General features: G+C 37.7%; 1 protein-coding gene across 1 annotated transcript in view; it reads left to right on the top strand.

Moving 5' to 3' along the window:
* The window catches only part of TOX (thymocyte selection associated high mobility group box), a gene marked incomplete at both ends in the record, with an annotated part of 217,658 nt that overhangs the window by 162,438 nt on the left and 36,789 nt on the right, over positions 1–18,431 (top strand). Inside the window, 2 exons of the mRNA XM_084280566.1 lie at positions 10,625–10,903; positions 17,087–17,317. Of these exons, the coding sequence (XP_084136692.1) occupies positions 10,625–10,903; positions 17,087–17,317 (510 nt within the window). The remainder of the gene's footprint in view (positions 1–10,624; positions 10,904–17,086; positions 17,318–18,431) is intronic.

The raw sequence follows: 18,431 nt of genomic DNA on the forward strand, positions 1-18,431 counted from the left end.
TATGATTAATTTTTTAAGAGATTTTGTTGTAGTCACAATGCCCTCTGCAAATCGTAGCCCCAGATAGGACACTGTGGCTCCAGGAAATAATTTCAAGGATGTTCCACATCACAGTGCCTAAGAGGGACAATATAGACAATTGCAGAGAAGATCTGCCTGCATTACCTTGGTTTTAGAGATCCAACTTCATATCACATTGGAATGGAAACAATGTCCATTAAATGTTTGTGCAGAACAGCAAGAAATCTCATCAGCCTAATGATGAGGGTAATGAGATGATTAGAGCATGAAGCAGACTCAGGTTTTAATCCTTTCTCTGCCTCCTGGATGAAAAGTTTTTCATTTGAGATCCTTCTGCCCTTTATTTCTGTCCAGTGCCTAAACAAGTGGACAACACTGGAAAGACAGTCTTTCGTCCCTTGCAAAAGCATTTCTCTCATTGAAACAGCATACTTAGACTAAATGTCATTGATAATACTTCAAAAGTGTCTCATTCCAGTTGATCTGGTGTCCAGCTTTTCAGGTGTCACAGCTGTGTGAATTCCTACTCAGAAGGAATTTTTTGTTTTTTCCCACATGGACATCCCTTGCACACAGGCAGATCTCCTGCCATTGAACCTGAGGAACATGGGTTTTCAGATAAGATAAAAAAGATACAAAAGACAGAAACTCAATCAGCAGCAGAACTTTCTTTGAAACAGGCAAATAGAACAGTTACTGGGAGAAAGAGAAACCCTAGAAGACACAGAAGGACATAAGTTAGCCAGATGTGCATTTCAGATGAGTTTTGCTTTATATTAAATATTGAGAATTTAAATTTTTTTTAACTTTAATTGTTGTACAGGGTGGGAAAGGCAGAGCCCAATTCACCATCAAGCTCCAGAATTTGTTGCTGTGTGTGGAAATAACGCAGCAATTACAATCTAAGGATGAGCTTTCTCAGGAGGAGTTGAGAAGTGAAGATGAGCATGAACTAACATGATACACAATATGAAGTCATCAAGAATGATCTGTGGTTATGGCTCTTACATTTTCTGTTTCACCATTCAGTATTTTTCCTGGTTGTTTTCTGTCATTAAGGAGTGTAGGTCCAGTAGCTTCTGTTTGGGCAACCATCCCTTATTGAAATTTAAGTTCTTTAAAACAATGTGAGAGCCTGAATGGACTAGAATTCAGAGTTACTTGGTCATTCAAGGTCCTAACATCTTCCTCAAATATTTTCACACCTAACAAGTTAGGAAATGACTGTATACTTGTTGCCCTAAGCATACAAACACTGGCATACCCAAACAATTCTCATGGAGTCAGTTTTAACATAATAAATAATTTAAGTCACATGTTATTCTTTACTAAGTGTAAATATCCTTAAATATGTTTATTTAAACCTCCCAGTCTAATTCTAATATTTGCAATTTATTTCCAATTAAACACTTTCCAAAATGCAAGCTGCACTTTCTTTTGAAATCTGTGATGTCATGAATATGAATATCTCATTGGAAATTTATTTAAATGCTAAATCCCCCAATCTTCTAAATATTAACACTACCATATAAAATATTTAAAAGACGTGTGACAGAATTCAGTGGCAGAAGCACTGACATCACTGATACACAGCTATGCACTACCTACTTTCCTGGCCTTGCACGGTGCTTAGCACTCTCTCCTCTCTTGGCAAATCTGTTGAAAAATTTACAAATCGTCTCCCGGAGGGTGACACTGATTCAAGAAAGATTCTCCAGACTGTTTTATTAATATAAATGCATCTAATACAACTTCCTTTACTTTGTGGTAGGGAGAGATGGATGATGTGGTCAGTGTGCCTTTGTCTGTTACAGCAGATAGAGCTAACAACATGTGACAATAATAGTCACATCGCCCAACTCGCTGCAGGAAGGTAGTTTGATACTGTTGTGGTGAGCATCATAGAAAGAAAAAAAAACAGAAAAGAACAGAACAGAATAGCACAGAGTAGCACAGAATGGAATTGAATAGAATAGAATGGAGCAGAAGCCGACAAAGGTTACAGCAATCTCAGGCTGGCTGCTGCAGTGGTGTTGGTCAGTGACAGGAGCAAAGCACTGCGACAGTAGTTGCCTGCCCTACAGCAAGCATAACTTTGCACTCTTCACAGCATTTCCAATGATCTAGTTTATATTCCTAGGCTTAACAGTTCCACACCCCTTGGATGCTTCTGTTTTTATTGTCTAAAAGAAGAGAAGACACTACTGTCTCAAGCGTCTTTCTGACTTCTTTTTATGAAAGGTTATTGATTCAGGTGTGTTTGAGTGAACCTGTGCATATACTGCTGACTCAGGAGTTCTTTAGCATCCCTAAAATAAATGTAAAACTGATGATTGCTTTCCTCATGTAAATAACGGGTGAAATAATAGAAAACAGTTCTGTTGTTATTTGCAGAGAAGCAGTGAAGGGATAATATTGTTATCAGAAGATGTGTTCTAGAATATTTGACTTGTACCTCCTAGATCCCATTTGTCTGCTGTCAACCTATACCTGCTGTTAAGCATTAGACACTTAAAAAAAGAGAAAAAGATAACACAAATTATTCACCATTAATTCTTTAAAATGAGTCACTATTAAAAGCTTAATTGTTAGCTGAGAGGGTCCAAATTAGTGGACTTTGCAAGATCAAACAAAACTGAAGATATTTGTCCAAATTAAAAAGGAAACACGCATCCAGAATATACCAAATGAACATGTATGCTCCTGTAATAATAATTTTATTATCTGCAGCTTCCAGGCCAGACTTTTAATTATGACCCTTTATATCAGTGAAAACCATGTATTCAGGATTAAAAACCTATTTCTTTAACTAGTCTAGTTAAAGACTGTGGTTTGATATATTCTATGCTACAACTTTTATAAAAACCAGAGAACACTTCTAATAACACTTTTCTAATTTCATGGTTCAGTGCACAGTCAGTAAAGATTTAAATAATTCAGAAAGAAAGCCTATTCTGTTTCTTTATTAGAAGTTTGAGTCAAGCAAATTCTTTGACATTTAATAGGTTTTTAACCCTTTTAATAACTTCTTATAATGAAATTTATTGGAGGTTGTTTTAAATAAAGGGTTATTATATTAGAGTGAATAGCAGTCGGTAGTTTTTTATGATTAGTTTTGAGACCTTGGCCCTGTGTGACTCAAAGGATATTAAAACGTAAAGTAGAAAAGAATGTTAATAGTCACCAAATTAACTGTGTACCAAGAAATATAGAAACTGTATATTACTGCATTCTTGTAATTATGTGATCATGCTATAAAATTTTGCAGTCAAATTTTGAGTATATAATTGTTTTAAAGGAGCTTAAGATCACTTACAGAACCAGCACTATATAAAACAACCTGAAGTGGTTTAATTTTTAGCAGAATGATTTTGAAAAGATTAGAGTAGTAAATTTAATAGGGTTGCGGGGTTGGGTTGTTTTTTTTTTTAGTTTAGTGTTCTTTTTACATGTGAGGGTTCTGCTGTTTAGTTTTCAGACTGTTTTCCTAATCAACAGAAATTTTGAATGATTCTTTCATTTTATCCTGTAAACTCACTGGGCATAGTATATAAAATTCACTTGTGTACAACACTAAAATATTCCCCAAATACCCACTTACTTTAAAACTTAGTCTTTCATTATGCTGTTAGCTGATACAGAAGAGAATTATAAAAATGAGATGATGAAAACATACATCCCTTCCTCTGTTAGGTGGTGCTTTGAGTTATCCCTCTTAATGCATTTTGAATGGTTCTCTGTGGTCATTTTACGGTAACCTTAGCTCTCATAACAAATCTTTCTTTTCCACTCGGTCTCAAAAGAAGTCTGGGGTTGCAGATGTGATTTCTACTTTAACTGAATAGCAACAAAGAACAGATAGTGTGTGGATCTTTGGGTCTCAGCAACCTTCGTTAAAGACAGGACATACATACCAGTTACTGGTTTTATCCACTCTGATGAATCCTATCTTCTTCTCAGATTTTAGACTTGCGAATATTCGGGTCATTTTTTTTGCTTTCCTCTGGTGTACAAATACAGATGTTCAAGCTATCTCAAGTTTTAACTTTTCTCAATGAATAGAATCACCATGTTGGAAAGCAAAACATGTAACTGCATGGTTTGCTTTTGATTAAGTTGCTGTTAATCTTGGATACTAACCGCCAACGTCCATTGAATAACCACGAGGTGCTACTGCTTGATTATCAGTATGAACTGAATCAAAGATGTCTAAAATGGTCCCTTCTCTATTTTTAGGTACTCTTTTAAGATTAAAATTAGCTCTGATTGTATGGTGAATATTACTAGTATTTTGGATCATTCAAAATATTGATGAATTTTGGTTTGGAACTGTTTGTTTTTACCATAAATGTTGGGTATGGTCTGCCAAACGCAATTCCTCCTCTGTATGCCAGCTCTCACAAAACTACCTGGCAACTTAATGTTATCTTCTATTCTCTTGAAACCTAGTCTTAAAGAGTCATGTGAATATGTAGGAATTAAATTTGTTTTCTCTCTGTTTTTAATGAGTATCTCTGTGTCACTGGAAAACATCTTGCAGATGTGCATTGGCTTATGGTAGAAGGCAATTAGAACACCTAAAGTAACACCAGTAAAATTTCTAAGCAAATCTCATGGCTTTTCAAGAGGTTGGCATAACTGGGACTAGTGCTGCATTTTAATGTAGCATTATTCAGGAACAGTCAAACACTCAGATTTAATATGCCACAGGTAGTGGCACAAGTTGTCCTGGGTATGTAAACGAGAAGATTAATAACAGAAACCCCTTCTGCCTACCAAACAATGTCTGTGATGCCTTCATGGTGACACAGATGGGTGACACCTGTGAAGAAGGACGCACACTTGTGGGTATCTTCATAGATTCCCTGGGTTTTTCTCCCCAAATTTTGTTTAAATTAATTGATTGAAGCATAGATTCTCATAGTATTTAAAATGGTTGCTCTCTGACTTACCTTGACCACTCAGACAAGAAGCAAAGAACTGTCAACCACTTCTACAGTGTCCATCAAAAAAGTTCATAAGAACTCTCGGCTACTAGAAAAGTAAGCTAAAATCATTGTAAGACCTGATGGTGGCAACAGAAACAATGCCTGCTGTGCCTTGATATGAATTTGCCCAGGGTAGTGAGATATGTGCTCTCCAATTACGTCAGTGAGTAAACCCTGTGTATTTCTCCTTAGATTTTAATCTTTTAATCTCCAGTGCATAATTCCTAGAGTTTCTTGCATATACTTAGACCTGTTGTATTTACTTCAGTCTGTTAAAGCAACTTGTCCTTCTTCTTTCATTTATTGATAACACTTATTAGAAATAAATTTAAATAGGAAGGGATAATTCAGAGTTTTATGGATTTTCAGGGAGATGTTGAATCACAGTTTTTAATTATAACAAGAAAAATAACATGGGAATTATTTTGCTAACAATGCATTGCTTTTGAAACTGCCTGCCTAATGCTTCTTAAAAAGAAATTATTTGCTTCTGAAAGCCACCTTCTGGGACATTAGTTACAAGTCCTGCATTTTGACTCTCTGCATCTTGCATGGGTTAACTAGTTTTTATCAAAAACACACATAATTAGGGATTTTTTTAATGCTATATGCTATATCCCATGGGAGATGAAGGAGTCTGAATGCTGTGTCAGATAAGAATATTTGTATTTTGTGGACTTTGGGGCACAATATTTCAGGAAATATGAAGGTTATTGGACATAGTCCAGAAGACAGCAGGAAGAATGATCAGAGGTGTAGAAAACACAGCATATGATAAAAGTCTTTCAATCTTCAGGTTTAGTTGTTTAGTCTAAAGAAGAAAAAACTGAAGGGAAATTCATAATATCCTTCTAGTGTGTACAACTTTTCTGTAAAGAAGGAGAAAAACATTCCTCATGTCCACTGGGAGTAGCGCAAAAAGTAGTAGGTTTAAATTACAACAAAGGAGATTTAGGTGAGACATTACAGAAAAAAGCCCTTTCCACTCTAAGGATAGTTAAGCACAAGAATTGCCTAGGGAGGTTATGAAGAGGTTAGACAAACATCTGTCAGAAATGATTTAGGTATAGCTAATCCTGCTGTGAGATAAAGTGTTGGACTAAATAACCTTTTGAGGTCCCTTCTAGCACTATTTTCTGTGATTAGGATACTGTACTCACATTGTCCTGCAGTAAGATGCTTCCGTGCAGGGATGATATCACTGAGTTCTGCATTGCATGCTTTGCTTTGTTTTTGCTTTAACCCGATGGGGAGAATGATGGTCTGATTTTTAAAGCACTTTATTCTTACTACCTTAGGAGCTTTGAGCAGGGCATTAGGAGCTTGTTTTCAGACAGACAACCGTGTTCTAGTTTTGTGCAATACATGTGCCTATTAGAAGGGTTATCGGTACAAATTTCAGAATTAGCAGCTTTTACTATGTCTTGTGACTTGCAGTCAAACACTTCCAGGGGTGGATGCTCAGTTTCTGCTTATAACTGAAATGCAAACAGAAAAAATAAAAAAAAAAAAAATAGCCATGAAAAGAAATGTATCATAGCTTCCCTGTTAGTAAAACCAAAATAAACCCAGGCATGTTCTAAAGCTGAATATAACACAAATTGTGAAACATCCTGGAACTGACAGATGGAGAATGATATTAAAGTGCCAGATATTATCATTATTACCTCATCAGAGAGACCATTGAAGGCGTCAGTTTAAGGCTGTCCTTATCCTCTGCAACACTCAAACTCTTTAACTTTGTTCTTCCATTTGGCATTCTGCCACCCAGCAGGATTTGTATTCAGCTTTGCATTCGGCAGGAGCGTGCTCGCAATATTGCTTCTGCATATTGAATATGGCTTCAGCACTGCTACACATTGGCAGGTTTTGTAAAACTCCATCTGGAGGAGCAAGGAATAGGAACCTTCTGATTTTGAAGTAGTTTATAAGAAATTGGTCATACTCTGCATGTACTGCTGACAGAGAGTGTTTCTGATTAGTGCCACTGTTCTTACAGAGATCAGGTCATCACGGCGTTTGCATTAGGGGTGTACTGTCACACCATTGCAGTGACCAAAGTGTGTGGTTTTCATGGGTGGAACTGTTCTTGAACCTAAAAGGGAAGATGGGGCTGTTATTGGTTTGCTGCTCCTTTACGACCCCAAAAGTTGATCATCACATGTTTTCCAAAGTGTGATCTCGTAACTTTTCAAAGTTAGTCGCCTAGATGCCCGTGCTTACTCACAGAATGACCTGCTTCCACTTTCTTAGGCAATCTCACTTTCTCAATAGGAAGGGGCAGGGTAGGGAAAGGCAGGCTCTTCAGTGCGAGGCAGAGAGAGTCAAGACAGAAATCCTATCTGCAGCTGCAGAGCCATGCGGATCTTCCTTGGTGAGGGTCACAGCTCTCTGTGATGGACTTACATTGGCGTGTTCCCAGGTCATGCCTTTCTCTGCAGGCCGGTATCTCAAATGAGGCTTTCTGGTTTAGCATCTAAAAGGGAACATGTGCTGTTAAGCAAGCTGTCTTCATGCTGCTTCCTCCTGGTTTTGTAAAGGTAGCTTGGTATTCATCTGACTTAAAAATTCAGAAGCTGAATCCCTACAAAAAGAAAAATACCTTTCTTGGTTTTTCTACTGCATTACCTTATTTGCAATCAGAATTTCACTAGTGAAGGGTTCTTTTGCAAATATATACACATAGGGCAACGAGGATGGTGACGGGTCTAAAGGGGGAGACATACAAGGAGATGCTGAAGTCCTTTGGTTTGTACAGCCTGAAGAAAAGGAGACTGAAAGAAGACCTCGTTGCTGCCTGTGGCTTCCTGATGAGGGGGAGCAAAGGGAAAGGTGCAGATCTCCTCTCTTCGGAGTGACAGAACCTGAGGGCACAATATGAAGCTGTGACAGGGCAGGTTTAGGTTTGATATCAGGAAGAGGTTCTTTACTGAGAGGGTGGTTGGGCACTGGAACAGGCTCCCCAGGGAAGTGGTCACAGCACCAACCTTGACCAAGTTCAAGAAGGGTCTGGACAATGTTCTCAGTCACACTTTCTGACTTGTCTGGCCCTGTATGGAGCCAGGAGTTCGATTTGATGGGTCCTTTCCAACTCAGGATATTCTGTGATTCTATGAGATACATAGAGATCACTCTCTCTCTCTCTCCCCATACATATTTTGTATGGGGATATGTCCAGTTGGTGTCATGTTGCATGAAAACACAGTGTATGCTCGTCACTGGAGCTAAAAGACAATACAGACTGTTAAAAAATATGTTATTTAAAGATGACAAACACAGAATGTTCCACAGTAACTCTCTAATAATTTGAAGCTCATATAAAGAGATTTTAATAAAGGAGACATTGTTTGAATAATAACAAGCGTATTATATTTTACTTGGGAAAAAGTAATTAAAATTACAACCTTTACCCTGATTTCACTGAGGTAGATGCCTTGCAAATTTATTCAAAGAGTTGTTAGAGTTTCAAATAGTGCTTGTTTCCATTCCAGAGTTCATAAAATTATTAGGATCTGCATTCTTATTAAAAAACAGTCGTGCCTTTCCAGCCTTCTATGAGGGGGTTTATTCCTGGCTCCAACCCAGCACTGCAAGGGGCTGTCCCATGAAAACCCGAGGTGTTTGCAAGCAGGGCAGCGTGGGCTCAGCCTCTGCAGGCTGGTGGGCATCCCAGTTTCCATCCCCTGCCCATTTGCCCTGTGCGGCAGCTGGTGAGCCGTAATAGCCGAGAGGGCCTAAGGTAGCTCACACTCCCACTCCCTGTTGCCCAGCTGTGGCTCATTCCAACAGCTGGATTGGGATTGAAATGGCCAAGCACTAGTTACAGCTTCATGGGCACAGCTGTTTTGATATGGGTTGTCTGCTAGAGGCAGAGATAATGATAGCTTTCAAGGCTAGCATGTTTGGTGAGGATGGTACTGAAGGAAAGGGAACAAGAAGCCAGTAACAATCTCTAAAAATATAAATGTCTGCCAGGATTCAAATTCCAGCCTTCAATTGATTTCACAGACTGAGCTGTCTGCTCCTCTCCTATGGTGCTTTAGTTGTCATTAAATGGACAGGAATATGTTTGTATCAATAACCCTTTTTTACCGAAAACTATTAACTTCTAAGGCAATATAAATACAGGTATAATTGTGATGTAACATTGTCAGAAGCCATTTCAACTACTTTTTCAGAGACAGACATACATGTAAAGTGGTAAGTATGTCATAACTAATGGTAATATTAGTTTGATTTAGTGCCAACCATTCAGCTTTACAAGGATCAACCTCCAAGCTCATAAAGTATCTCCCTAAGATTGGTGATTTTCTATACTATCAATAATAAGAGAAAAGGTGAAGTTAAAAGTTTATCTTTTCTTTTTCTGTGCATTACTGGTTGAAAGGTATCTTACAGATTGCTGTGATATATAGGAGTGTGTATATGAGACAGAGAGGTTACAGACGTCACGAGCTATTAAGAGTTTTTAAAAAAATAAAAACTGAGTGATCTTTAGACAATTCAGATGACAAGCCTAACAAAGAGTGTCAGTAGAATAAATGTGGTTATGTTAATATATTGAACCATTAACACACGTCCTTAGTGTAATGGAACTTACACAATGGTAGTTCCTGTCAGATTCCTCTCAATACGCATGGCATGTTTGTCTGATGCACAGAAAGACAACTGTATCTATTTCATTTCAGCTCTGAATTGACACTTCAATTTTGAATCACCCACAGAACACCTTAGCTTAAATCTGAGCTTCTCCCTGATACTCTCTGCTATTTGTCATGTTTCCTTCTGTATGAGTATAGTGAAAAGATGTTACAGGCAATCTGCTGTTGTATGTGTGTATAGTGTATTTGACCTCTGGACAAGAAAGGAGTTTCATCCTCCAGTGCTTTTAATTCTTATCCTTGCAGAGACTGAATTTGTTGCTTGCATTAAAATAGTATGTCTCGTTAATGCTAAGAAGCGGTGACCCACATAGCACAATGGATTCATTTGTCAATCCAGCGACTTCTGAGCTTTCTGTTCATATATGTCTTAGCAGGAAATCAACTCAGAAATCATTTAATCAGTCTATCAATGCATCCTTCTTGTCAGTCGTCTGAATCCTGAGAATTGCAGTATGTCATTGGGCAGCACCAGGAAAAATAGATTCGGACCTAATACTAGATATTCAAACTCTGAAAACTGCAGCTTCTGATTCACAGCTCTCACACACAAAAATCTTAAGAGGAAAAGCAGGATCTTTAATTTTGAGGATATTCACATTCTGATCTGGTTCTGAACTTCAGAGTGGAAACCTGTCCATGTTTGTTAACATTTCTGAAATACTCTACATGCAGTTAAAGAAAGCAGTGCCCTTTTGTTCCCCCTATAAAGAAACAAGCTTTCGTTACTTTTTGCTGTTCCCATGGGCTGAGGCTAGAGCCTGAATAGTTTATAACAGTCAGTGTTATGCAAATGTCAATCATATCCTTGCTCTGTTTATTTCCAGTATTTACATGTTGATTTAAGTACTTGCCATTTCTTTTAAGCCTTATGTAGCCAACCAGGCCACGAGGTCTAAAGGAACAGAACACTTTATTAGTGATATACTTAATACAGTTTTTTTCCTCTTGTAGATGCAAGATTTACGGAATACAGAAGGAGCCCAGTATAGTTCCCATCCTCAGATGGCAACCATGAGGCCAAGGGTTCAACCTGCAGATATTAGGCAGCCAGGAATGATGCAGCACGGGCAGCTGACTACTATTAACCAGTCCCAGCTCAGTGCACAGCTTGGTTTGAATATGGGTGGAAACAATGTTCCTCACAACTCGCCCTCTCCACCTGGAAGCAAATCTGCAACTCCTTCACCATCCAGTTCAGTCCATGAAGATGAAGGAGAAGATAGCTCTAAGGTAGGCTTAGATGCTAGGATTACTATGTAAATGGTGGATATTTTTAGGACCTGGTAAACGAATCAGTTATTAAGGTGATACGTTATATATTGTTTGGGGTTGACTGAAGTGAATAAAGGATTATGAATGCAGCACTTCTAGTTTCCAGTCAATTCTTCAGGCAGCTTGAGTAAATGACATCATTCCTCTTTGTGAGAGCAAACTGGAATCTTATAAAACACTGAAAGGATAGCCATTCCTCTAGGACTTTAATATAAAGGTTGAGTTTTCTCACTTGCATAGAAGGGATGTTTGTTCCCAGTTAAAGATCAAGTTACTGCTATAAAAAGTATGAACAGTCTGTACAATATGCTAGTCTTTGCTGCTTGGTCACAGGATGAGTAAACAGAACATCACAGCAACCAGAACAGAAAGATCCTCTACGAACTTTAAAAAACTTACCTGGAAAATCTCGAAGACCCATTATGCATTTGTATTTGGGAGGTGCTGGCACTCCAGCATGACATATTTAAGCTTCATTTTAGTGTCAGTACAGGCATGAAGAGATAATAGTAATTTAAATAACAAACAAGACATTTATTTTAAGGATAAATGTCAATTTATATAGTGGGTTTTGCATGCAAAAACCTCCCAAACCCCTGCAAATTCTGAAAACTTCCCCCCAAATACACATGTATATTATCTTAAATTTGCAGGCACAAAATCTGAGACACAAAAGGATTGGGACTTAGCAGAAAGTCATCCCATAAACTAGAGGTAGAGCATACTGAAGTTAGGAACCTCTTTAGCTCCAATTTACAGTCACTACAAAATAGCAGTCCTCTTAACAGCAGTCCTTTAGTGTAGTGAAGGTGTTGTACCATGGCCATATCTTGTGGGGAAAGGTTGCAGGCTTGCAAAGAATGTGAAGAAAACATATTGTGAGTCACTGAGGAGGTATAATCCAGTCAGAAAAATGTAAGTCTGATTTGTTTCCAAATTATTTTTTTTTCATGCCTCAAGCTATAAAATAATCATGTAATTGGAGACATGTTTTATTACATTTTGAATAAATTCTGATCCAAAGTTTTATTTCAGGACTTACCCCTGATTTCACAAAATTCAGGTTTTAAGAATATCTGAATAATTCATAGCTTTTAAATAAGCACTTTCTTACTGAGGAAGACTTTGGAATACATCTATGTAAAAATAATTCCAGGCAGCCTTTACTTTTTCAGAATAATTTATTTGCTATTACTGTTGCTTTGCTAATATTTTTACATATATTGGTGGGAGTGCACAAGATGCTCAAAACTTCTGTAAAAAAAATCAAATAATTAAGAAATCCTTTCTGCTTCTACCAAATATTTCAGTTATTTAACCCATATTTTTCATGTACTTTTTCACTACAACACTTTATGCCAGCAAAGGCAGACAGTATTCATTTGAAGCTAATGTTTTCAATGCTAAGCACTGCAGACTGAGTAAAATTTGTTCCTTTCCTTGTGGAAGCCAGTTTATATAGTATTCAACTTTTTAACAAACCATGTTCAGTCTAAGCAGAAAGATAGGAGAAAAGGCATGATACACAACTCAAATTTAAGAAAATTACTTCAGTATGCTGAAGTTGATACGTTACCTTAAAATTCTTTGATAATTATAATTTCTCTGCCAAAAGAAGTGTTTTAAAGGACATTAAACTTGGTTAATAATGATAGAGGGTTTTAATTACTCTTCAACTTTTAGGGATCACAATGAAAGCTTAATGGTGAAGGAGTATGCCATGCCTGCCTTCTGGATTTCTTAGGTCTTTTTGAAAACGCCTGAAGTCGGCCACCATCAGAGATGTGCCGTGGGCTGGCATGCCTGATCCGGTGCAATGGTTCTGCTGCAGTTCCCTCTGTAAAAGACAAGAGGGTTTGAATAATCAGTGTAAGAAGCTCATGTATTGCTACAGTTTATGATTTAAACCCCTTCAAGGTGTATCTTTCTGTCACACTGCTCTTCCTGGTAGCTGCCAATGAATGAATATGGATACTTAGAATAAAACAGCTTTCTGTGGGGATTCCTGTCCCAAGCCACAGCAGTATTAAATTTTCTTTGGGCTGCTTTGAAGGCTTCTTCTCACTCCAGAAGTCCTCCTCCCCATGTAAGAAGGCAGTGGACTGGGACAGCAAGAGATAGAGCAGTTGTGTCTCCTGGGAGAATGTCTTTTTCCTGAATATTACTTGATAGATCATGGACGCAGCATATTATTCAGTCCGTCAGTAGAAGTGCACGTGTTGCAGCCATGTAGTAGCTGCTGGAGCTCACCACATTTGAGCAGCTTCATATCAGTAAAACCTTCTTGCCATGAAGACTGGGTAAAAAAGAATTGAATTCACTGTATCCTTAATAGCAACAGTGACGTTCCCCCTATTTAACCAGCAGGAGAAGATGTTTGCCCAGACACCAACATTGATCAAAACGACAAATCACATTTTCAAATGGAAAATCACCTTGCTGTCAGATGACCTCCCCTGGTTTATACCAGCTGAACACCCAGCTTTACATGCGAATGAGAAGCTGCTGGTCCTTTGATAGCAGATTTGGTAGAGAAATCCCTAACAGCTATACTTATTTCCATCTAGAGAAAAAAATACAGAAACCTCAGTGTCCTGTTAATGTTTGCATGAATATATAGAAGGAGGTTGGCAGAAGGTATGAGCAAATCTGTATTTTATATACATTTGGAGTAGAAATATAATTGTATCCCTAGTGAACCGCTGATTTCCATGCACAAAGGAAATGACCATTTCAGCTTAATATACGTATTCCAAATGCTGGTAATAAGGAAACTTTACAAACTGATGTAATTGTTCGTGTACCGAGCTTCTTGGATGATAGTTCTACAGTAAATATTCAAATTGTTGCAAGCCTTACCCAACATACACAGAAGTAATGGCAGCTGCTGTTAAATATTTTTTAGCAATGCTCACTCTCATAAAGGCCCTTTCATATAGTTGTTTTGGACTTACAACATCATATATTCCCTTGGTCAGAAAAAGGAAAGGAGATGTATTACAGAGGGCTCCCTCTGTTGCCCTACGCACTGTTGCTCTAAAAGTCAGTCGGTGGAGGTTGCTTGGCCATAAGATCAGGAATGATAGTAGCATAATTGTAAGATGATGGATATGCAGTCAGAAAGCTGATAGGTCCATGGAAATATGAAGTGTAGTCTCAGACCAAGGATATTGTTTCTGCAAGCGAGGTACATTCCTAAGTCTCCTTAATTCTGAGCCTAATATGTGGGACTATGTTTAGAAGAAGGAAAAAAGGGGAATTTAAAAATCAATAGTTGTAACTAACTATAAAACATTCTAAACAAAGTGGCCACTTACCACATGCTTTATTATGACCACCTCAAAGTTTGAATATTATGTTTATGTAATTCTTGCCGTAATTCATACTGTTGGATCGTTAAACATGTATTCAGTTATTGCCAAGCATAATTGTGAGCTGCTGGAAGCATTACTAGTTTGCAAATATGTATTTCTTCATAGATGGATAACTGGGTTTTCTTCCATGCTCATCTGAATATCACTTATGAGAGAATTTCAAATAATGTATTTTAGAGAGAAGATAGTGAGAGGACTGCAAGTAGCAAGAATTAACTAACAGAAACACGATTACTAAAGAACTGCTGCAGCATATTCTCTTTATGTGGTAGAGGTTTTACAATATTTACTTTATATGATAAGAGTTATAAGTAGAATTCGATGTTGTCTGTTCAGCCTATTATGCAGATGGTGCTTGATTAAAATCTATTTTAAACTACAGCGATTACTGCAAGATAGTGTGCATAAAACAGCTCTCCTAGCTCCATTAAAGACTTTGGTACTGTTGCAGTTTATTTTAAATATGCTTATAGACATTTTCCAGCTTCTCAAGGGACACTTAGATATCAACGATGTGCCTTACTTGATAGTTTTAAATCCTACACTGGATATTCTTGTGATCTATTATGTGTGCAACATGGTTAATGTACACTTTTTTAAAGTGAAAGATTATTGCTTTCTTGTGATAAATAAGTTAAATACATCACCATAATTAAGCAATAAGCCATGACAGGAGGTGGATTACCATGAGCTAACTACACCTCCAGGGATTTTGAGGCACAAGTCTATGCCTAGCAGAATATATATGGGTTTTATTTTATTTCCCATCTGTCTCTGCTTTGGTGGTTAGAAGTGGAGTCTATGAAGCTGATAGACTGATGGGAGCATAAGGTAGGCCATCATCTCAGCCATTTGCAAGGTTATTAGTACTGGAATTCTGTTATTCTTTTTATTTCGTTATTTTCATATAAGACAAACAGAATTTCCCCAGTGAGTACTCTCTTTCTAACAGTGGGGTTTTGAAGTCTCTTGATCATTCAGGTTGGAGAATAAGATGGTGAAGCTGGTGTCAGAACAGCTTACCAGAAGACTTCTTACACAAGTTTCTGCAGCATATCACCTTGTTTAAGGATGGTTAAATAATGAGGTATCCTAATACAGAGAGAGACCTTTAAATATCATTGGTCCAAAAATACTCTGAAAAGAAGAAAACTTTAGCAAATAAGAAGTAACATTTTGACTATATTAGAAGTTATTGTCAAGCCCCTTTGCTTGTGAAGTTCACACGTAACTGTGTGATTTTAGACTGATATTGCCAAAAGAGCTAGAGCGCCCTACTTAACTACCACTTAGCTGGTAGCTTCATAGAATGAAATAATAGCAAGAGGCTAAATGTTAGATAGCTTAATAATGGGCAACACACTGCTTCTCTTTTTCCATATTTTCAAGAATGCTGCCAAGTTAAGTATGCCCATTCACCTTGTGCTAAAGTTGCATCTATTGCAACATAATACTCAGGGAACAAGCGACTTAATTTTCAAATTGTGGTCACTGCTTTCTTGCTGTGCTTAGTAAACCACAGAGATCCAGGTCATTAACTGTAGTCACCTGTACTCTGTTGGACACCACACAGTGATGTATACAGGAAAATAAAGAAGTTTTTTCTCAAAATGAGATTTTCCAGCCATTTTCCTCATGTAGTTGTGCTGATTTCAATACCTGTGTTCTCCTCTGTCATTTGAAATGCATTATTAAAAAATAATAATACAAGGGTGTGATAAAAGTCATACCTAGTAGATCCTTAGCCTTTTATGCTCTTGATCTTCTCATACTTCCAAACACTTAGGATGCAAGTATTCTGTCCATGCAATCATGAGAGTAAACCCTGTGGTAAAATTGCACATCATTGCTACAAAGTGTAGTGAATTAAGGGACCATATCAAGAGAAGCTACTTTGCCATGGAGATCAAATCTGTTGAAGAATTAGGATAGTACCCCTTTTAGTGCTTGCAAGTCACCTAAGAAATTAGGATGCTTTGATGATCAGAGTCTGAGATAGTAGCAAAGAATAGCTGTATTTAATGAATTTGCACAAATGTGTGGGGTTTTTTAAGGTGGTACACAACTAATTCACATGCACTTTTCTCCATGTTTCATTCTTCTTTCACTCCTTTTCTCAAACCACCATGAATTTGCTTTTACATGGCCATAGGAAAGAACAATGCAGCTAAATCCAGGCAGATCAAAACTGTGCTGGGAAAGATTTTTTCCTTCAGATTTAAATTAGAAGGGTTGTCTCTAACCTGAATAATTTCATTCACAATAAAATTCTCTTCAATTTCCCCAAAAGGTGTACCACCAGTTGCAGTAGAAATTGATTTGAACACTAGTCTGAGGTAGTTCTGAGAAAGGGTGAGGATAAGGGAAATGTAGATGTGACAGTGTCCATGCTGTCTGCAGGTGATTCCTGTGGTTGAAGTGGTAGTCAGGATATAATGAAACTAGTTTAATGTACATTTCCTCATTACACGTTATAGCCATTAGCAATAAAACTTAGAAAAGGTGAAAAGATGACCAGATTAACTATAAATGAGATTATAACAATTACATGAAAGCAAAATATAAAGCACTTTGAGGAAAAAAAAATTGCATAGTCTGAAATACTTATAATGAAATTTATTCATGTGACACTGTCAATATTTGGATTACAAAAGATGTCAACTATAATTCCATTTTTGCATGCAAAATCTTAGAAGCTGTAAGGATAGATGGACTAGTCGACTTAAATTGGCTTTTTAAATTGTAGTTTTCTAATTTTGTGTTACAGGTCAATGGTGGAGAGAAGAGACCTGCTTCAGATATGGGAAAGAAACCCAAAACTCCCAAAAAGAAGAAGAAGAAGGACCCAAATGAGCCACAGAAGCCTGTGTCTGCTTATGCATTATTCTTTCGAGACACTCAAGCAGCCATCAAGGGCCAAAACCCCAATGCTACTTTTGGTGAAGTCTCTAAAATTGTAGCTTCAATGTGGGACGGCTTAGGAGAAGAACAAAAACAGGTACAAAATGTGCTGTAGCTCAAAGGCTTTGTTTCATGAAAGTGTTATCAGGGTCATCTAAACACTGTAGGCAGCTTCTTTTGTTTGCTGGATGAAACTTGAATACATGCCATCTCGGGAATATGATTTAAGAGAATAAGATAAGGAGACTATCACTTTTTTTTTCTTCTGCATGAAACCACTAAAAGAGGTTTTTTAGTTTTGGAGTGTGTCACAAGCTTTAGGATTATATTTAGGGCTGTTGAAATTGGTGGGTCTTGGATTTTAGGACAGCGTTGCCCTGTCTATGACAGTGTGGTGTGGGATGAACTTGCTGCCAAAAATCATGCACAGGAACCTGACACATACCCAAACTCCCAGTTGCAAATGCTCCCCTGCTCCATGATGCCAAAAGGAGAGCTGGGCTCGCACCTTCTCCTGAACCATTTTACAGAAGCGTTGATGCAAATTGATCCATGGTGGACCCTGGAAAATCAACAGTGTTCTGGGGTATCCTCTTGCACAGCATACATCCAGGCTGTGGAAATCTCATCCCATAGTTACTTCTTTCCATCCTCCAAGGAAAGGCCTCAGTTCTGCAATAAGGTCGACAGAGCTGGATCTGAACCTTTGCAGAAATCCTTCCTAGTCAGTCAGGTCTGATTTAAAAGTGAGCAACTCTGGATGAAGCTCATTGTGTTCATGAGTTTGTGGTGGTGACACTTGGCAAATACCCTTCATCCTCACTAGCATACTATTGTTTTTCTGTTATTGGTTGCATTTTTACTATCTGCAAACAAAATGGATTGGGTGGATAAACAAATGGGAATATTAAGAAAGAAGCAAGCATGGAGAGAAAGGATGTGCTGAGTGAGAGTTATTTGGCTGCAGGAGGAATAGATGGGGGTTGATGTCAGCACAGAGAGAGGAAAAATACTGGGACAGAACTGCATCTCATTCATTCACACCAGGCATATTGTTATTACACAATATAGTTAATAAGGCTAAGAATTAAAAGGAGAATATTGCTATAATTTTGGAGGAGATAAAATCATTTGGACTTGGGAAAAAAAGGGGTTTTTTGCAGATAACTGGATGGTGTAGGTACATCTAGATCCCTGTTTAAAGGTAACAG

The sequence above is a fragment of the Gallinula chloropus genome, assembly GCF_964237585.1.
Source record: "Gallinula chloropus genome assembly, chromosome: 2".
In the NCBI taxonomy this organism is placed as follows: domain Eukaryota; kingdom Metazoa; phylum Chordata; class Aves; order Gruiformes; family Rallidae; genus Gallinula; species Gallinula chloropus.